General features: G+C 36.9%; 1 protein-coding gene across 1 annotated transcript; it reads left to right on the top strand.

Annotated features, from left to right (window-relative positions):
• Positions 1–1,489: 1,489 nt before the first annotated feature.
• On the top strand, positions 1,490–11,212 carry cm (AP-3 complex subunit carmine). The gene is made up of 10 exons (XM_034985344.2): positions 1,490–1,716; positions 2,747–2,834; positions 3,395–3,538; positions 3,942–4,001; positions 4,287–4,408; positions 5,756–5,915; positions 6,982–7,095; positions 7,605–7,794; positions 8,523–8,674; positions 9,391–11,212. Exons 1-10 carry the CDS (start codon positions 1,682–1,684, stop codon positions 9,574–9,576), a joined length of 1,251 nt encoding a protein of 416 aa, XP_034841235.1. The 5' UTR covers positions 1,490–1,681; the 3' UTR covers positions 9,577–11,212.
• Positions 11,213–22,881: the final 11,669 nt, after the last annotated feature.

A 22,881-nucleotide genomic window follows, 5' to 3' on the forward strand; every position in this document is an offset into this window, starting at 1 on the left:
CCGCACCGGGTTAGCGCAGGGGCTGTGCGGGTGTGCAGGGCGTTTCCTCCCCCATCTCAACCTGTCTCATAATCTATGCTTAATCTATACTTTTATATCTATACTAATAGGTAAGTAAAATTGAAGTATCTGTCTGTAATTTCGAAATAACTTCCTCATATTAAGCTCATATTTTATTTTATTTTTTACTTTATTTTATAGTTACTTGACCGGTACCATAACTGAATTAAACTTTTTTAAAATTTTGTCTGTCTGTCTGTCTGTTTGAACGGGCTAATCTTCGAAACGGCTGAACCTATTTTGACGGGACTTTCATAAATAAGTAGAGTATAAGTCCCGCAAATTGCTAATGCGCGTGGCTTCCATTTTAGTGACGTCAGTACTTGACTGAAATTTCGAGCTGATGCAAAGAACTTGCAAGTACTACGTAGTACCTACACTATTTTTATTTCGGCTGACGTCAAAGTGACGTCATTTCGATTTTAATGAGACATGGTTCCAGCGCAATAGCAATTTGCGGGACTTATAACATAGGCTACATTTTAACCGACTTTCAAAAAAGGAGTTGTGTTTTTCTAAACAGAAATTTCCGAGATTTCTGAACCGATCTTTTTTTATCGTTAGAAACTGCGATGGTTCCATAAAAATTTGGATTCTAAGTACTCAATCATGATCCTGACCACCAAAATTGACTGAAATTGACGCAATCGGGGTATGAGGCGGGGGGCGCCCCTCACATCCGAACTCTCAACTCGCCCCATCTCGCCCGCACCGGGGTTAGCACGGGGCTGTGTAGAGTATTGCGTATTGCAAACACTGGTATCCAGAGCCGTAATCTATGCGTGTCTATACTCATAAAAATGAAGTGTTTATCTGTAATTTCCGTAGATTGGTAGATTGAGTAAAACAGCTAGATTACAGTACTGTGTGACATCGTATAAGATAGCGATAGCACGACTTAACGATGAATAACACTACAATTGCCATTGTTTAGTAGTCAATATTTGTATTAACTATTAACCGATCAACAGTACTATTTGTATTAAAAGTTTTTTAAGTGAAAACAAGTAAATAACTAGTTAACTTTATGAGATATACCTACAATGACGCCTTGAATTCTCAAAGTTTGTTTTGCAACTAAAGTTGTATTCCTTGAAAAAAAATCGTTTATACAATAAGGGACAAAAAATAGGTTTGCTGCGTCTCTGTTTATCACATTAGTAACTTTATCTGTGCTCTCTTTTAAGTGTGAATGAGAAAGCAAACGTACTTTTGTCTAGATTTTTACTCCGTCTACGGACTGTGATCACTACGTTGTAGGTACGAAAATGTTTTGCGGATTACTCCTCAGTCCTCACATTTTACTCAGTAACTACTATTACTATTTTACCATGCTCAGTGTCTGTGAGGCCTTAAAAAACTGACATCCAGGGCCGTAAAAAAATAAAAAAAAGTATATCAGTGTCTGTGGTTTTTTATGTGACATTTGACAACAAGATTTTTAGGTTTTGAGTTCATTCAATTCAAAATATTTTCCAAATTTTTTGAAAAAGTTGTGTGTACACTTGTACAGTACGTTAGTACTGTTATATCAAAGAGTATTATAATATACATACATAATATCTTTTGTGAAAGTAGGTAAACGATAGTACATAAGTATTCCAAATATTTGTAGTGCAAAATGATCCACAGTTTATTTATAATAAATCCCTCTGGGTGAGTGACTCCTTATAATATTTATTAGAATTCAATTTGGAGCTGTTGTCACAGAATTTAAAATACGATTAATGTGGTAAAGGAGCGTGAGCTTGTCGCCACGTCGCGCCATTTCTAAATTCAAAAAGTCAGTGAGTACCTACATGTTTGGCTCGGTTTTATACACAAATTCTATAGCTACTTATTATTTATTTAATAGATAATAACGGTTTTAAAAATCCCGCGGGAACTCTTTGATTTTCCGCGATAAATAAAGTAGTCCATATTCAGAGTATAAGCTATCTCCATTCCAAATTTACGCCAAATCGGTTCAGTATTTGTAGTGTGGAGGAGTATCGAACATCCAAACTTTCACATTTATAGTATTAGTTAGAAATGGGGAATACACAGTGCCACACAAATCTTCTGGAACACATGCAACGCTGGAATCTCTGACAGGAGCATCTTCATTAGATGTAGATTGTGGACTACAGAATTGCAAAGTGAATTGTTTGAATTATTGTCAGTGATGTGTTTGTAATTTATGACTGTTTACCGATACTTCAAGGAAGTTTCTAAATAAATTTAAATAAGCACATATCAAAAATTATTAAACTGGCAGAATTCAAACCATCTCCTCTAGGTAGGCCTAGAGCACCATCAACCGACTAGGTCATGGTTTACTTCATCATCATGATCAATCCATCACGGCTCACTGCAGAGCGCAGGTCTCCTCTCAGAGTGAGATGGGTTTTGGCCATAGTCTACCATGCTGACGATATGCAGATTGGTAGACTTCACACACCTTTGAGAAGATTATGGGGAACTCTCAGGCATGCAGGTTCACGATGTTTTGCTTCACCGTTAAAGCAAGTGATATTTAATTACTTAAAACGCACATAACTCTGAACAGTTAGAGGTGCTTGTTTGGGATCGAACCCAATTAGAAGGCGGACATCCTGACCGCTAGGCTATCACAGCTTGGTTTACTCAACTGGCCAGTAATGTATTTCTATTCAGTACTCAAGGGACTGTTAATGTCTGTTTTCAGTGATGTATTTCTCGAAAAACATTGGAGGAGTGTCATTCCAAGATCAGTATGTGATTATTATTTGGAAGCACAGCGGGCATCTCCGTATGTGAGTATCAATATTGGTTTGGAACATCATTTGTGGCTCAGAACTTCAAGGGACAGTTTTGCTATTTTCTTTTATTATTAAGAGTTTTAGTACTAGTAAATAAAATAAATAAAAATATTATAGTTGTTTGTCCATAGTTAATTTAAATTTGATTATTAAAGTAACATTAAAATAAAATAAGAATTTTAATTAAAATATACACTGTACCAAATATTGTAAAAAAAAGAAAAAATTTGAAATGTTAAAGTGGTAGGTATAATTGAACAGTTTTTAATTTTAAATTACTATTATTATTGTTCAGTCTCAATTAGAATCGTGCTCTAGCCCTACGCACTATAGAAAGAAGTGAAGGTTTGACAAAACAAAAAAAAATCAACTAAACTGAAATGATTTTTTAAAGTTTATTCATACAAAGAGAAGTTCACTAAAAATAATTTGCATTGATTGAAAAGTTGATTTTATAGGCCAAGTAATTGCTAAGTATGTACATTATTTTGCACAAAAACTATGTTTACTGTTCAAATAGCTGATCCCTGGCATGTTTGTTTGTTTGGCTATAGGATGTCCCTCCAGTACTGGCAGCGCCTCATCACTATTTGATCTCCATACAGAGAGGAGGGGTAGCACTTGTTGCAGTCAGCAAGCAAGAAGTGGCCCCGTTGTTTGTTATTGAATTCTTGCACAGAGTTGTTGATACATTCCAGGTAAATAAACTAAATATAAAGAACTAGATGATGCCTGCGACTACATTCACATAAAATTCAATTTTAATAATCCGGTGGGAGTTATTTGATTTCCCTGGATAAAAAGTAGCCCATGTCCTTGCCCGGGATGCAAGATTGCTATCTCTGTCTGTACCAAATAATATGGTTTACTCACAAGAAATCTTTTATCAATCTATTTCCGCCACTAAACACACCAGAGTATGATAGTACACCAAACAAATATTGATTTTTTACCTTAGAATCTAAATTTTAATTTTATTTTATATTTGACCTCTGTAATAATATGGGTACAATTTGCCTGAAATAAATAACATTATTATTATTATTATTAATTTCTAGACACAATAACTAACAATTTTTAATACAAAAATTATTGTTTCAGGATTATTTTTCAGATTGTACTGAAACTATTATAAAGGAAAATTATGTAGTTGTTTATGAGGTATGTACTGAATAACATTAAGGGATATTATATCTTAAGTAGTCCATTACATGCACTAGTATTTTATATGATTACATAATGTGTAACTTAAACCCTGGAGAGCACTCTTAAATACAAATTAATAATTTATATCGCAATGAAGGATGTTTTACTTTTTCAAGGGCAACAAAGTTATATAAAATGAATCTCATTTAAGTAAAGTGAATAAAATTAAAACATTATATTCTTAAAGGAATCTTATAGTTATTTTCTTTAAATAATAAAATATTATATTAACTATTTCAGCTGTTAGATGAAATGTTAGACAACGGTTTTCCCTTAGCTACGGAAAGCAACATTCTCAAGGAATTAATCAAGCCCCCTAACATATTGAGGACAATTGCTAATACTGTGACTGGAAAATCAAAGTATGTATAAGGCGTAAAATTCCTCACGCGCCATTTTAACTTTTTGTGTCAAATTTTATGTCAAAGTAGATTTTAGTCCCTTATTAAAAAGGTTACTTTTCATGACATAGCCCACAGCGTGCGTATTTTTTACGGACTATATTCAAATTCATGATTCAATCAACTTTAAATAAGCATTTTACGTCATGGCCATTCATTCAAAATAAGTAAAATTGTAATTTGTAAGATTATAATTATCTTGATCTATTGATGTAATGTAGAACCAACGAGAGATTGCGTTTTTAACGTTTCGATAGCAGATATCAAAGTAATGTGTGCGAGAGGGCACACAATATTATTTTGTATGTAACTGACGGACGTCAAAAACGCAATCTTTCGTTGGCTCTATAATAATCGTGATAGTTAATTACTCAAACTTAAAACTAAAGTTACGAGGGTTCCACACTCGCCTTGTCTGAGAAGAAGCCCGCAACAAACTACGATAAAACAGCCTATTCTTTTTATTATCACCATTTCGCAATATCATTATCATTACGGTCAACCGATAGACGTTCACTGCTGGACATAGATGTCTTGTAAGGACTTCCACATGCCACGGTCTTGCGCCGCCTGCAGTCAGCCAGCGACGGCGGTCTTCCAACGCTGCGCTTTCCGGTGTGAGGTCGCCATTCCAGCACCACAAATGCAAAATCTCAAATTTCTAGAACCAGCAGTCTCCTCTCAGAGAAGGGTTTGGCTGTAGTCTATCACGCCAGCCAACTGCGGATTGGCAGGCTTTTGAGAACAGTATGGAGAACTCTCAAGCATGCAGATTTCCTCAACAACGTTTTTTTTCCTTCACCATTGAAGTGATTACTTAAAACGCACATTACTCCGAAAAGCCATTCAATTGCTTAACACGCACATTACTCCGAAAAGTTTAGGAGCGTGCCTGAACCCCCATATATGAGGAGACGTTTTAACTTTTAACCTTTTTTTTTTATTTTATTCAGATACAAGTTAGCCCTTGACTGCAATCTCACCTGGTGGTAAGTGATGATGCAGTCTAAGATGATAGCGGGCTAACCTGGAAGGTGTATGGCAGTTTTTATTAAACCCATACCCCTTTGGTTTCTACACGACATCGTACCGGAACGCTAAATCGCTTGGCGGCACGGCTTTGCCGGTAGGGTGGTAACCTATTTATCTGCACCTCTTATATCACAGGTTAAATGCTTTATAAATTCCTACCTATTAGAATCAGAACCGTATACATCGTTATGATTCTGATTCCCTGCACCCCTTTGCTATAACATAATATGATGTGTGTCACAATTTACAAAATAAACGTTTTTTTATAATTTTCAGTGTTTCATCCACATTGCCCTCTGGCCAGCTATCGAATGTCCCGTGGCGACGGTCCGGCGTCAAATATGCCAACAATGAGGCATACTTCGACGTGATAGAGGAAGTTGACGCTATCATAGACAAGAGTGGGGCGACTGTTTCCGCTGAAATACAAGGATATGTAAGATATTTTTAAAAATTCCATTGCCCATTTTTTGCCAGGACGTGATGCGGAAGCGTTCACGACTCGATTCTATATGTGCACACTTATAACCTACGCGACTGTTGTAGCCGTGTTGGTGTGTTTTTTTTCTTTTTAATAGAGATAGCGAGCAAACGAGCAGGCGGGTCACCTGATCTTAAGGGAGCCATTAAATATCATGGCAGGTGACTGCCGCGTCGAGCGGCTGACTTTCTCGCTTCGTAATGCTATTAAGGCCGTTCGCAGACCTGCAAGTTACAAGTTAGCCCTTGATTGCGACCTCACCTGGTGGTAGGTATGGAATATGGATGATGCAGTCTAAGGAAGCGGGCTAACTTGGAAGGGATATGGCAGAAGATATTGGGAACTATGCCAATATTCATATGGGATATGAATATTGGGATAGAACTGGTGAACTAAACAGTGTAATTACACTTGTAAACAAAATCGGTACTTTTCTTTCATTCGGATGTTTTTGGCCCACTGAATACAAATCTAAACTCATTTCCAAGAAAAACAACCTAAAACGGAGTCTAAAGTGATTTCGGTCAAAACGGCACCATTACAGTAAAATTTACAAGTTTCCTCCTGTAAAATGATACAATTATACCGAGAAAAACCAGCAAAAAACTCGGCGGTTGCTCTTTTCAAAGATTCGATATACAATAATTAATATTCTCGGCATTCAGAACTGTACGGTAACGGTATTAGATGATTCAAATATAATTACATTACGAAATAATAAAGAATATTTTACCTTTACTTTACTTTTTACGCGTCAGAACTCAGAAAACAAATTGTACATCGATCTTTAGAATGAGATTTCGGCTTTGTAGAGCGTCGTCTCTGTCACTCATACCTGGCGGTCATATGCGACGTTTTGGCGGTTTTAACAACAAAGACATCAAAAAGTCTTTCTAAAGGTCGATATACATTATTTTCTGCCGGTTACTATATTTCTATTTCTATATTTGGTACCATCTCGATAAAAGATGGCGGCCTAAACAGCTGTGTTTGCCAAAGGGTCATTGGTACTTTGTTACAGATCGATTGCTGCATCAAATTGAGTGGGATGCCGGATTTGACGCTCACGTTTATTAACCCTCGGCTATTTGACGATGTTTCATTTCATCCCTGTGTTCGATTCAAACGTTGGGAGGTAAGCTTTTACAGCAAATTTTTGAAAACACGTACCAGATTGCTTTATGAAAGAAGTTGTCTTTACGTTATTCAACCATTTTTCTTTTATGTATAATATCTGTCCCGGCTTTACTCACGTGTTTAGTCGACGTTAGCCCGACTAGTTTCGAACCCATCCGGAGTCCTTTTTCAACAATTTTTCAGATATAATACACAATGGAAATCACTCACGGTAGTTAAAACATTTTTCTTTTGTTTGAAAGTACCTATGCAGCTAGTTTTACCTTCAAACATTCAAACTCAAATATCTTTATTTTACACTAGTCGACCTTTTCCAAAGAGTATGAGGATGGTATGTTATTACCTACCAAAGTTTCGACAGCCAGACAGAAGACAGGGCAATCGTACGGTAAAAGCTTACAAACGACCCGGGATCTCCCGATCTCCCAAAGGCGTCGAACTACTGTGTCGATTCCATGGATGAATATACTACTGGTAATCTAATCTAATGATATCTTTTTTTTGCAGTCCGAAAGAATACTATCCTTCATTCCACCAGATGGCAGCTTCCGTTTGATGTCATATCATATTGGATCACAGAGTGTGGTAGCCATTCCTATCTACGTCAGACACAGCCTGACATTGAGGTCGAACGGAGACCAGGGGAGACTAGATCTGACTGTAGGACCTAAGCAAACTATGGGACGAACCTTAGAAAGTAATTATGTTGTTTCAATAAGTTTTACAAATTATTGGAGTTTTTGACGAATGATCAATTGTTTAGCGCCGAGCGCCGCTCGCGACACTCCTAAAAAGCATGCATCGCTCGCGCGCTCTCTTAGACCCTGCGATCGTGTTATGACCGACGCCGGGCGGCGTAGCTAGGCGCGCCACTAGTAAAGTAAAGTAAAGTAAAAGTAAAATATGCTTTATTGTACACCAAAACAAAAACAATAGACATATAACAAAATACACTACACTACTACACACTACTAGACACTAGCATAATGATTTAGTCATACTTTTCCACCCTCTACACGATAACTTTTGTTTCATTGTGTAATCAGCCTTAAAACAGATATCAGTACCCTTATTATAAATGCGAAAGTGTGTTTGGTTGTTGGTTTATTGGTTTGTTGTCTTGTCCTTCAATCACGTTGCAACGGTGCAACGGATTGACGTGATTTTTTGCATGGGTACAGATAAAGACCTGGAGAGTGACATAGGCTACTTTTTATCCCGGAAAATCAAAGAGTTCCCACGGGATTTTTAAAAAACCTAATTCCACGCGAACGAAGTCGCGGGTATCAGCTAGTAATAATAATAATTTCTAAATGGTGAGTGCAAGTCCGACCCGCACTTATTTTTAATTTTTATGGACCCAAATTATTAGCAGCATTCTTCGGTAGAACCACTTTTCAGGTGAATAATAAACATTTTTTACAGATGTAGCACTAGAGATCTGCATGCCAAAGTGTGTGCTGAATTGTTCGCTCACGGCGAACCAGGGCAAGTACTCGTACGACCCGGTCAGCAAGGTGCTGCTGTGGGACATCGGCCGCATCGAGCTGCCCAAGCTGCCTAACATTCGGGGAAGTGTAAGTCACTACATCATTCATCATCATTGCAACATGGGGTTATTTAAGAGGCGGATCAACAAATTCCTGAAAAATTGGTAACACATTGGCAAATGTGTTACCAATTTTCGTTCATGGGCGGCGGTAATCACTTTAAATCAGGTGACCCCGTCTGCTCGTTTGCTTATTTAAATTAAACAAAAACCTATCGTCGGCCTACTACTGAGCACGGAGGAGAAGTGGCCACCATACTGGCCAAGTGGGGATGAGCAGACTTCACTGAGAACATGATATTAGTTTGTTATGTGTTAATGACTCAAAATGGTTAACGCCCACTGAGATTTTTGTCTCTGTCATTTTGTATGAGATTACCCACGTAACAGAGAGAGCCCTCTGCCATATACTAACTTCTTTCCGTGGATAGCGTATAGTATGGTTAGTTTATTTGCATTGTTCCTAATGATTTTAAGCTTATTTCATGGTTTAACGACATATTATAATGTAGATAACGGGTACATACAACGATTAATTTGATGTTTTCATTTGTCGATATTTCAACCCAATTGCACGGGTCGTGGTTACGACGCGACTGCGGTGCTGTGAGAGATGAATTTCGAGCTGTCATGGGCAGTAGCGAACTACCCTTTTTCGAAATATCGACAGATAAAAACATTAAATTAACCGTGGTATGTATCCGTTATCTACATTAAAATATGTGCATTGTTCCTTTTGTTTAGGTATCGGTGGCATCGGGCGCTGACACCACGGGCGCGAACCCGAGTATCAACGTGCACTTCACGATCCCACAGCTGGCTGTGAGCGGGTTGAGAGTGAGCCGGCTAGACATGTACGGCGCCAAGTACAAACCCTTCAAGGGCGTCAAATACGTCACCAAGGCGGGGAAGTTCCATGTTAGGATGTGAATCGTGTGAAGCCTTCTGTTGGCCCAATGCGTTTGACGAGTGCCGCCCACGATATGCAAAGGTCATATAAAAATACTACCTTATGATCGCGACTTAGTTCGCGTGGACTACACAAATTTCAAACCCCTATTTTACCCCCTTAGGGTTTGAATTTTCGAGAATCCTTTCTTAGCGGATGTCTATGTTATAATAGCTATCTGCATGCCTAATTTCAGGCCGATCCGTTAGGTAGTTTGTGCCGTGCGTTGATAGATCAGTCAGTCAGTCAGCTTTTGTTTTATATATTTAGACTAGCTGACCCTGCGAACTTCGTTCCGCCTAACAGTCGATTCAAATTTTTTTTTTTTTTTTAAAATATCAATTCACTATCAGAAATTCTAAAATCCCCACGATTTAGGACTTCAGTACTTTGCAGCATCAGGATTGAGGAGTTAGGATCCGAAGTTCAATGATGTAGCCTATGCTTGGTACCTAAAATAATTTTGCATCATCCGCAGTTCCTGAAACATTATAGTTTAGGAGTGCTGTACCCTACATCATCAGGGTTGAGGAGTTGAGACTTGAAGTCTGAGAATAAAATCGTTGCTTGGTACCTACAATATGAATTCACTATGAACACTTCCTGAATCTTGATAACTCAAGCGGGCAGTAACCCTGCAGCATCAGGATTAAGGAGTTGAATCCAGAATTTTTTATGTGACCACCACGAAAACTTTTTTTGTTGATTTAAAAAAAAATTTGCAAATCGGTCCAGAAACCTCGAAAAAATCGATGTAGAAAAAAGAACCACCTCATTTTTGACAGTCGGTTAAAAACAGATTACCTTGAAATATTTACGGAACAATTTTTAAAATATCCCCTTTCTAACAAAAAAAGAATGAATGAAATCGGACTACGCGTTAATGAATTACAACTCAGTATACATTTTAACTTTCATCCCCTCTCCTACGGGAACCATGCTGAATTTCGGGATAAAAAGTATCCTATATTCTTCCTCATAGTATGACCTCAAATCGTACCAAGTTTCATTGGAATCCATTCAGTAGTTTCAGCGTGATGCGCGGCCGTGATACAGACAGACAGACAGACAGACCGACAGACAGACAGATAGACAGACAGACAGACAAAAATGAAAAAAATTACAGTTTTGTGTTCATTATCGATTATAGAGTGCCCTCGAAAAAAAATTTCAAAATATCTTCAATGTACAGAATTTGACCTGTTACAGTTTTATTATAAGTATTGATTGATAGTAAATAGTAATAAGTCAGAATATTAATAAAATCGTATACCTAAAAAACCTAATTTATGTTAGTGTTCACTTAACTTACACTTAAAGAACCTTGTCTGAAACTGTCCAGTTTCTATAACTGTTCTCTTGGAAATTGCTGGCGTGCGGACAGTAAGGAGTTTTTTAGTAATGAAGCAATTTCCGAACAAGTGGGAGAAAAGGAGAAAAGATTTTTATTTATGTATCCAAGAAAGACATAAAAGAAATTTGGAGCCTGGCAACTCTATTATCACATTTTTTTTATTGTTTTTAATGTAAAAAAATTATCCTACTTACCTGTAAGATGTAAATAAGCTTAAATAGGTAGCGATAAGTTTATTGTTAATAAAAAATATTATTATCTGACTTTATGCTTTTCATTTTCGTCAACATTCTGTATCATCAAAAGTGAATAATATTTTTTTAAACTGCAACCAACTTACATACCGTATTATAGATTTATAGAATGACTGCAAACTTTCAAATCGCAGTGAGGGTCTTCGCACAAACGTTCTTCCCAGTTTTAAGGACAATGCGCAGAGAAACTTTCAGATTTTATAAAATAACGAAGTTTTGGCACACCCTCTCTATAATAATAGTATGATCTTTTAAATTATCTGGGAGAGTCGGACGATTAGAGGAGAATCTGTCTACCCAGTTGACATTTCTAGCAAACACACTTATTAAAAGTACATAAATAATTATGAAAATGTAAAAAAAAACTATATAAGTAGATCGACTAGTAGTAAAGACGTTCGCTTTCAATTCGGGAGGTCGCGGGTTCCAACTTCGATCGGTGTTATGTGCGTTGCAATTAACTAAAAATATAATTAACTAGCTTATGCTCGCGACTTCGTCCGCGTGGACTACACAAATTTCAAACCCCTATTTCACCCCCTTGGGGATTGAATTTTCAAAAATCCTTTCTTAGCGGATGCCTACGTCATAATAGCTATCTGCATGCCAAATTTCAGCCTGATCCGTCCAGTAGTTTGAGCTATGCGTTGATAGATCAGTCAGTCAGTCAGTCAGTCAGTCACCTTTTCCTTTTACCTAGGTATATATTTAGATTACACTTGCTTTAACATTGAAGGAAAACATCGTGAGGAAACCTGCAGGCCTGAGAGTTTTGCATATGTTTTCCATTATATGAACGCCCTTAACGACGGCTCCAAGGTAGCTATATGAAGGCTGCCAATCCGCATTCGGCCAGCATGGTGGACTATGGTCAAGTTCTTCTCATGCCGAGATGAGACCCGTGGTCAATAAATAGCCAGCTATGAGACGTTGGTCATGATTATGATGACGAAGAAAGCTACAGACTCCCCTCTACTTTTTTAACTGACGTCATTTAAAAAGTGTGATTCTCTTTTACGGCATCTTACTCAGTCATCTCAACAGAATAGCTTGTCCATAAATACCCGAATCTTGACCATACTATCAAAAATGTATGCGTCATATGGTCATACACGGTTGTACAGTAGATTAAAAAGACAAGCGAAAGCGTGAACGCGGACATATTAACAAAAATTCGAGATTTTAGTAAGCACTAGAGTCGATGACATGCGATGCTTGTGTGATATACCTAAAAAGTAATTAATCACCACTCCTACCTACAAACTGTACCAGGTACCTAGGTATATGCACCGGCACCATGCGACAGGAATCAAGACTTTCAAAACGAAAAGAAAATGTTAATTTAAAACCTGCCAAGTGCGAGTCAGACTCGTACACCGACGGTTCCGTACTAACGTCGTATTTTTCGATATTTTGCACGATAAATCAAAAACTATTATGCATAAAAAAATATAAATCTGTTTTAAAATGTACAGGTAAAACCCTATCATTTTATGATACCCCATTTGGTATAGTTATCTTACTTCGAAACGAAAACTGAAAATACTAATATTTGTTACGAACACATTTTAATTTTTTTTTTGGTGATATAACCACATTCACGGTTTCCGGATTTTCCCCTTACGTGTGCTATATGACCTACCTACCTGTCTAATTTCATGATTTTTGGTCAGCAAATAACACTTTTTAATATTTTAGAATTTCTTGCCGGTAATATTGAAATTCTTATTATTTGTTGTTATAATAGTGGCAACAGAAATAATGTACACATTCTGTAAAAATTACCTATACGGTTCACGAGATACAGCGTGCTGACAGTCAGAGGGACGGACGGACAGCGGAGTCTTAATAATAGGATCCCGTTGGTACATTTTGGGTACGGAACTCTAAAAAAACTGGTCAGGTGTGTGACCGACTCGCACGCGAAGGGTTCCGTAACATCGTACAAGAATAATAAACACTATAAACACTGCAAAAAAAAAAAGAAAAAAAAGTGGAAAAGGTGACTGACTGACTGACTGACTGAATGACTGACTGACTGACTGACTGATCTATCAACGCACAGCTCAAACTACTGGACGGATCGGGCTGAAATTTGGCATGCAGATAGCTATTGTGACGTAGGCATCCGCTAAGAAAGGATTTTTGAAAATTCAACTCCTAAGGGGGTGAAATAGGGTTTTGAAATTTTGTAGTCCACGCGGACGAAGTCGCGAGCGTAAGCTAGTAAACACTATTTTTTCAAATTTTGAAAATTCAAATTTTGTTTTAAAAAACAAAATTTGGATTCAGATATAAAATAAAATATCGCTCGAAAAAGTTGTAGGTAGATATTTTTTATAATTCAGAAATTATAAAAATTCTACTTACATGCTTTATTGCACACATAGCATTATACAAAAAACAATATAGGATACAGAACAACTATACAAGGGGGTGCAAAGGCGGCCTTATTGCTAAAGCAGTCTCTTACAGGCAACCTTTAGAAGATTCTTTCAGAATGAGAGTGAAACACGATGAATAGGCAAGTAGGTACATCATGGTACCGTAAGTAATGGGATAAATATCGTATTCTTTCACAATGACGCTATAAAATCTGTTCAGTTTTATTTATGTGTTACATACATGCGTAGCTGAGAAAACGCGGAATCATTGTGGGTCATTGCCTAGATGCAGTTGCGAATTAGAATAGAATTTCTAATAGTTGAACTAGGTATTGATTAGTTATTTATTAATTTTGATTTTGCTCGTGGATATCAAAATAATAAATAGGTACTTAATGTCCTCAAGAACGAATTTCGGCCACGGTCGCCAATCTCCAATGTATTGCGGAATATTTTATGCTGAATTTTTTTCTAGCTCTTCTGAATATTATAAGATAGGTATAAGTTAACTACCTACTTATTTGAAATAAAACGGTATGATGCCACATGAATTTAAATTCCATTCCCATTTTATGAGCTATAACAAACACAGATATTTTTTCTAGAATGTGTGTGAGAATTAGTTTCTAGAATATGTCTACAAAATTTGAATCTCTCATTTGATCAAAATCTCATTTGAATACTAAGCAACCAAAGTCTATGACTTTGGTTGCTTAGTATTCAAATGAGAACCAAACAACGTTTGTATGGAGTACGTCACGGAGAATCCCCTGTTAAGGCCCATGTCTTTCCAACCTTTCAAACATTATTCGTCTTTTCATGATATCAGTTATTTGGGGCTTCGACACGAATTGGAGTTATTCAAGAATTTCCCGCTAGAGATGTCGGTGTTTCGGCAAATTTAGCACGTTGCCGCGGTCCGATGGCGCACTTTACAGTTCGCCACCGTTACGCGGCGATTAAGCTGCGCACGCGCACCATGGAATGGAAGGTACCGTCCCCCGTGATTGCAACGCCGTGGCGGTGCACATATCGCTTGTTAGAACTTGAACACCATCATTTGAGCTCTGGCAAACATTTTATTTCTACGAAGTCAGTCGTAATTATGTCAACTTTTTAAAGATTTTACAATACCTTGCTTGTTTGAACTTATCAATTAATGATATGCACGTTAAAACATAGAACCAATCTTTTTTTTTAATCCTAGATTATAATATGAGTCTGAGTAGACTGCTTATACTTTATTACCAACTAGCTTTTGCCCACGACTTCGTCCGTGGTATATAATGTGTAATTTATAGTCTATGTTACTTCTGAGTAACGTAGCTTTCTAATGATGAAAGAATTATTAAAATCGGTTTAGTAGTTTCAGAGTTTATCGATTACAAACATACAAATCTTTCCGATTTATAATATTAGTATAGAAAAACTTACACAATTTTAAGTAATTGCAATTCACAATAAAAATCAACAAATGAATCAAGAAGTTTGAAGCTTTTATTATTTTACTATCTACCTATTAACTATTTGAATGTTGACATGGTAAGGAATTTAATTTGCAAAAGGCACAGGTGCTAATGATTATTATTATCGGCAATAAAGTACTAAGCTACGCTAAATCTAATATTTAAATTTCTCTTCCGTGATGCATCGCTAAATACTTTTTAGTTTATTTTACTTTACATGTTCGGGTCTTCAATTATAAGTAATAGCCGATTCTATTGTACCGGCTGACAGAAATCGGTTAAGTGTATTTCAGACGCAAGTTCGGCCCAAAATAAAATTAATAATCGTCGATCTCTCTCAAGTAAAAGTGCTATGTATTATCGGCGTTCGGACTAACGACCCAGATCTACCTGTTGAGAAGGCAGTTAAACAAAAAGTAAAAACACCGAAAAATAAAAGGTGTGAAAAGAACTGAAATAGATAGGTTGGTAAGACATAGTGTAGACTGTTAAACAAATAGGATAAAAGAAGATCTGAATTTGTATTGTTTACCTATCTACGTAGAGGGCAATTTATTGTGCTGTTCGGTAGGTATGTGGTGAAAGGGTAAGTAGGTGTACATAATATACGTGTACGGTGTACGTACGTGTCAATGAGTAGGTAGGTATGTGCAGACTCCATCAGGGCTTATAAACGGTTTTTAGAGGTAGGTATACCTACCCAATTTTGAAAACTTTCGTAATCAATATCAATGAACTGATTTAATACAATATGTTGCAATACACTACACCATCTTGAAATTTCATCTTGTGGCCAACTGAAAGCTCAGACGGTTGCTTCAATGCATTGTTATTGAGGAATTCACATCAATACGTCGTAGGTAGATATAAATACGATGCATGGAATTGCATAAATTCAATAAAAAATGACAATGCATGGAAGCAACCAGCTGAGCTTTCAGTTGGCCATAAGATAGTGAAGTGTATTGGCACATATTGTAACTTTTTATGATAAGAAAAGAGCAGCTGTTGAGTTTCTTGCCGGCTTTCCGCTGTAGAATCTGCATTTCAAATCAGGTGGTACCTAGAGTCACAGAAGTAAGATAAGAGTAGTAACAACTGTTGTTCTAAATGAAATAAATCAATTTTGATTTGTGTAAAATTGTATACCTACCTAGACAGATAGTTAGATACCAAAAAACTAGGTCGAGAAGAATTCATTCTAGACATGGCTCTACGTAGCCAGCCATAGTAGCAATTCTATTAATGGTGACCCCTTATCCTCAACATTCGTGGTAGTAGTGTAATGGATTAAACTCTAACATTAATATGCTAACCCGAATCGTGAACGTTAATTCCATTGGGAAAATTGCTTAGTATGGATAGGCTGATATTGCTAGTTCCTATATTTGTTTCAATATCCACTTTGAGATCTAAGTTTTTACACAGATTACAGTGATAGGCAGGTATCTTGATGGTGTGGACTAGTTTCGACAGCCTTGATCTAAAGGCAGAAACACACAAAGCACGCCGCGATGACAGCGACGCAATGTCAAATTGCACGGCTGCATGTTCTTACGTTCGCGTTTCCGTCTAAAATTCGCGACGGGTTCTAGACCAATAAATTCTGAGCCACGTCAAAGTACGCTCTATAGATCTCAGCCTTTGCTTGACCAAGTATCTGAAAAGATCTTTAAAAAAAAATATATGAAATGTGCACATTTCATACCCTGTACTGTAGCAAGGTTCGAAAGTTAAACATCCCGGACAGTATTACTACTGTCCAGAAAAGTAAGTATGAAGAAGGTGGCGGGAAGCGGGTGGATGAGGATGGATTGGATCGGATACACCTTTTAGGTACCTACCTATAAGTATAGTTTTAGTTTCATTGAGTTCATAAAAGAAAAAATAGTTTCGTTCAGTGATTCATAGCTAGAACGGTAAAAATGTTACAATACCACAATTAACGATTAAAAAAGAGTCGACCAAAAACGAAAATGAGAAGTCGGTTTTAATCGGGTTATTACTTATTAAGTATACCAAATGGGTTTATGATCGTTTATTACCTACCTATTCTAAAAACTAGTACTTAGTTATTACTAAGTCTCTGAGCTAAGCCGCGGACAGACGGACGGACATGACGAAACTCACGAAACTATAGGAGTTCCTTGTTGACTACGAAACCCTAAATATATAATATATCTGCAGACTATACTCCTAGAAAAATTAGACTAAAACTACCACTGATCACAAAAGATGCTAGCACGTACCTATTACTATTTAACGTTTGAGACGGCAACTCTGCTTTGGAAACATAGGTTAAGTAAGTAGTATCGACGCCTCGTCGCCTGAAGTCGCCATTGTTGTATAGTAACTATATGTGGGTGGTAGACGTATTATTAGGTACCTACCTATTTAAAAATCATCACAGCACACACAAGTTAAGCTCATGAGTGGCAAAGGAGCTATAGGTACTTAGTATCAGTTGGTATAGCATAATACTGCAGCCAGTATCTTTTTCGTTAATCACTTATCTTTAAACTACATAGGTACAAATTGACAAAATAAAAACTAAACAAGTGAAACAACAAACATTGCTAATATTTTGGTATAACTAATTCTCTACTCTAATGAGGTCATCTACTAAATATAGAATGCTTATATCTACTAAATAGTAATTATTATTGATACGATTAATCATCCGTTAATTTAATGAACAGTAAGGCATAGGTAGGTAGGTACCTACTTAATTTTTTTATTCACATTAAATTATATTTATTAGTAAAAACTTGAATTATACATTTGATACTGATAAATTATAATACACAATGCACCAGACAAGAAAACTGCCGTTATTGTATCTTTGCTGTCTAAATTATATATTATGTACACAATAATCTATTGTGTAGCGTAACGTTATAGTGAGTGAATTTCACACAGCTGTTATACTTGTATAATTAGTACGTACCTATTACCTAATTAGATAAATGAAAAAATATTTAAAATATTTTTTGTACACGACTTTGGCGACTGCCTAAAAACGATTCCCGGCAAGGGAAATTTGGAATTCTGTAATTTCTAATTTTTTTCTAATCTGGTCTCGTGGGAGGCTTCGGCCGTGGCTAGATACCGCCCTACCGACAAAGCCGTGCCGCCAAGAAATTTAGCGTTCCGGTACGATGCCGTATAGAAATCAAAAAGGGGTGTATGGGTTTAATAAAAACTACCATGCCCCCTCCAGGTTAGCTCGCTTCCATCTTAGGCTGCATCATCACTTGCTACCAGGTGAGATTGCAGTCAAAGGCAAGAATTGTATCAGAATAAAAAAAAATAACGTATATAAACGTTTTTTGGCAGGGCAGTCGTGTTTTTTATTATTTTTATTATGTCATTTTTTATGAATCCTAGCGCTTTAGCTCTACGTGCAAACGATTTTTTATAAATGTCTTATTCTTGTATCTTTATAATTTTTGACACTTTTCTTGTAGTTCACACGTAAGCGATAAAAAAGATAATCTCAAACGTGCATATTTTTACACGTCTTAAAAATGTATGGAATTTACCCCTTATGTAGAGTGGAGCACGCATGATGTACCTACTGCGTTGCATTGTACAAGTAGGTACCTACATATCCCACATGTGGGGCAATAAATGTCAACGAAGTTGGATTCATTATAATAAAAAGACATAAGGTCACAGTCAACCGTTCAAACGTATTTTGATTTTCAGTCAATCTATCAGTTAAAATACTTATTATGTTGATTGCAATAGGATGGTCTCATGCTCGACTTGAAGCGACTCAATCTAAGGAAATAATCAGAACCATTAAATATTATACTATGTGCCTACCTATAGTCCGTAGGTACACCGTACAAAATGAGAACTCACTCGTCATTTTAACTCTATGTGTCAACTGTCATGTCAAAAGTACGGTTCACCTTTAAAATGAGGACTAATATCGTAGATATTTTTGACATGACAGTTGGTACATAAAGTTAAAATGGCGAGTGAGTTCTGATTTTGTACGCATTATAAGTACGTAGGATTCATTATTTTAAACATTCTATTAAGAGAAAAGGTCGCATAGCGGTTTCGGTTAATGAAGATTACGGTAGGTATACAGTAAAATAATATCATCTTACACCGATAATGCAGTAAGCGGAATTATCTCGCACTAATTTCGGAAGATTAAAAACCAGAGAAAACAATTTAACCGCTTCTGTAGAACTACAGCGTGCCGCCGCTCGTCTTATTTCCTTATAGCGCAGACGTACCGGCTCATTATGCTCACTGCCATGGCTTACATTGATATTTCTGTTCCTTAGTAAAAGCCATTGAGTTATAGACTCCCATAGCAGAGTGAACTACCCATAGACATTACGGGCTAAGAGCCAGCGCGTGCCAGACCTTCGTTATTTTATAAAAGCTGAGAGTTTCGCGTATTTTCCTCAACACTGCATTGCCAGACACGTATCGTGGCAACCCCCTAGCCAGACACGCTTAAACATTTAAACTTTAAGGGTGTCTGGCAGGGGGTTGCCACGTCACTAAGTGTCTGGCAATAATGTCATAATTTCTAATACTATTCCGAAGAAAATATATAAAAAAATATACGTTATACTTTGAAGAAAGTTTTTTTAACACCTTTATTACCTGTTATCTCCCAAAGCTACCATGATCCAAACTGCATAGTCACTGATAGTTCCTCCCTGTGTTGGGGACAATACGCAGATAAATTTTCAGCTTTTATAAAATAACGAAGGTCTGCCACGTGCTGGCTCTCTATTAGCCTATAGAGAGATATTTTATGGTAGGTACTTAATTAAAAATTAAGAGTGTATATTATTGAGAGATAGGGTAGAAGCAAGTGCTACAGCGTAAGCTATTAAATGAAATGTTCATCAATCAGGTTGAGGCCGTGTGCGAACCATCATCACCTCTAGAGGCGCTAGTAGGAACACCTCACTGGTCAAAGCCTTCGGCACTCGTGTAATTATTTTGGAAATGAGTAATTGAATCTCGTTCAAATAAAAACATGCCGAATGTTGCCGTGCTCAATGTAATTTAACATTTATCTAACAATAAGACGAAATGAGAATTATGCGAACACATTAACTTTCACTAGAGTTAAGAGTATCGCTTCGAACTTGGCCTTAAATCCTCTTTGGGAAACCGCAGGAAGTGAGATTATAAAGAGGCAGTCGGTCTCACGTTTTACCTACACTGTTTTATTGCATGTAATGTCATTACTCATTACGCAGTGATAGAGCTCATAAACTCTATAATTTTGTAGGTAGGTAGCTACTTATAGGTCTACGGTCTAGATAATATATCGTGTGGTCATTTTTGCACGCAGTTGTTGTGCTTCTTTTTTTACCTGCTACCGATCTATTTAAGTATAAGCCGTACAAAATGACTCCTCACGCGCCATTTTAACTCTATGGGTCAACAGTCATGTCAAAAGTACGGTTCACCTTTAAAATAAGGACTAAAATCATACTTTTGACAAGAAATATGACATAAAAACTTAAAATAGCGGTTGAGAAGTTAAATTTTACGCGTTATAATACAGGTTATTTTCTCTTGTACCGTCCCTCAAAATCTACGTCTACACTCAGTAGGTATGTTTAATACGCAAAATGTTCAAAGCATGTTTCACATGGCTCGAGTTTTAATTTGTTGGTTCACACGTAGGTATTGGGTTGATGTTATTTTTCGTGAAAACTGTAACGCAAGATTATTATCATCGTCGACAGGTGAAAAAGCTCTAATGCAATGGCGATAAAATAAACAAAACATCAAGGATAAATTATAGAGTTACTAGTTAATGCCCGCGACTTCACTCGTAGGTTTCTATAAATCCCGTGGGGACTCTTTGATTATCGGGGATGACAAGGAGCTTGTGTGCTTTGGGATGCAAGGATGCAAGCTAATGTATAGAACGCCCCGCATACCCTCACGGCGCACATCCCCCGCGCTAACTCGGTGCGGGCGAGCGTGGGTGTACCCGGTCTACCTGCCTCATACCCTGATTGCCATCTCAACCTGTCGCGATCTATAGTTATATTTTATCCACGTGAAATTCGGTTATATTTATTCCTGCGGGACTAGGATAAAACGTTTCAAGATAAAAGATTTCTCCAAATTCAGATTAATATGGCGTGAAGGAGTAACAAAAACATCCAAAGTCCGAACTTTCATAATTTTATAATTAAGAAAAAACATTCTTAGGATCCCGTACCCGAAGCACAGTCCGAAGGGTGACAACGGGACCCTATTACTAAGACTTTGTTATCCGTATCCGTATCCGTCCGTCCTGTCCGGCAGTCCATCTGTTTGTCAGCGGGCTGTGTTATAATTTTGTAATAAGTGTTAATTTTTCATTGGAGACTATTTAGATTTAAGTGTTTTATATATGTGCTAACCATAGATTATTTATTGGTCTCGCTCCAACTATCCATGTAATTAAGTATTACTGTTTGTTTTCATAAAAATAAATAAATAAAAATTAAATCTCGTAAACTGTAATAGCGTAGAGAGTTGAAATTTTCACAGAATGTGTACCTATTTCTATTGCCACTATAAAAACAAACCTAATAAATATTTCAAAATAACCGCCATAAAAATTAAAAAGTGTTAATTCTTATACGATGGTACGGAACCCTTTGGTGCGAGTCTGACTCGCACTTGACCGATTTTTTTGTAACACGAGTCTCCAATCCTTATGAACAAGTTACCAGTATTTAAACATATTTCCTCGCGTAACAGAATTTACCACACAAGAGTAATTTAAACCTGATTTATGTGGAAAAAGTAGACATAGCTTATTGTGGAGAAAATAAAAACAATTCAGCTTCACTGGAAACCTGTAGAATATTGAACGTAACTTATCTAATACTAGCTGATGCCCGCGACTTCGTACGCGTGGATTAGGTTTTTAAAACCCCTGTGGGAACTCTTAAATTTTCCGGGATAAAAAGTAGCCTATGTCCTTCCCCGGGTTGCAAGCTACCTCTGTACCAAATTTCGTCAAAATCGGTTGAACGGTTAAGCCGTGAAAAGCTAGCAGACAGACAGACACACTTTCGCATTTATAATATTAGTATCGATTGTGGGAAGATGTTGTTGACATTTAATTTTTTCAAACTTTTATGCTGGTCTAAGCTAGGCAGATACTAGAGCTGGGCCCTAATGAAATACGAATGGTATTTTGACCGAAAAAATAAAGATGAAAATACCTATATTGTACTTAATTAGAGTCGAATTGTATAGGTATTTCGGCTTCTCTTCGATCAATTTTGATCACAGTTGGAGATTCGATCTACGAAATTCAGCTTTCTGATTTTTGCGAAATGCGCACACAAATCAATAAACAACTTATACATTTTACAAGATGGTGGATGGATGGATGGTAGTAAGTAGGCTAACTTGAAAGGGGTGTGGCAGTTTTTCTTTTCATTACACCCATGATACCCTTTATCGGTTTCTACACGGCATGGTATCGGAATGCTAAATAGCGTGGCGGCACAGCTTGCTGGTAGGGTGGTAACTATACCCACGGTCGTAGCCTCCCACTAGACCAGACAAGAGACAGTTAAAAAAAACCGGCCAAGTGCGAGTCAGACTCGCGCACCGAGGGTTCCGTATTACAGTCGTATTTTTTCGACATTTTGCACGATTTAAATCAAAAATTATGCATAAAAATAAATAAAATTCTGTTTTAGAATGTACAAGTAAAGCCTTTTCATATGATAGATACCCCACTTGGTATAGTTATCTAGCTTTGAATATTGAAAATACTAATATTTGTTCAAGAACACATTTTTTTTCTGTGATGCAACCAGAAATT

This window comes from Maniola hyperantus, chromosome 4, assembly GCF_902806685.2.
Source record: "Maniola hyperantus chromosome 4, iAphHyp1.2, whole genome shotgun sequence".
NCBI classification, from domain to species: domain Eukaryota; kingdom Metazoa; phylum Arthropoda; class Insecta; order Lepidoptera; family Nymphalidae; genus Maniola; species Maniola hyperantus.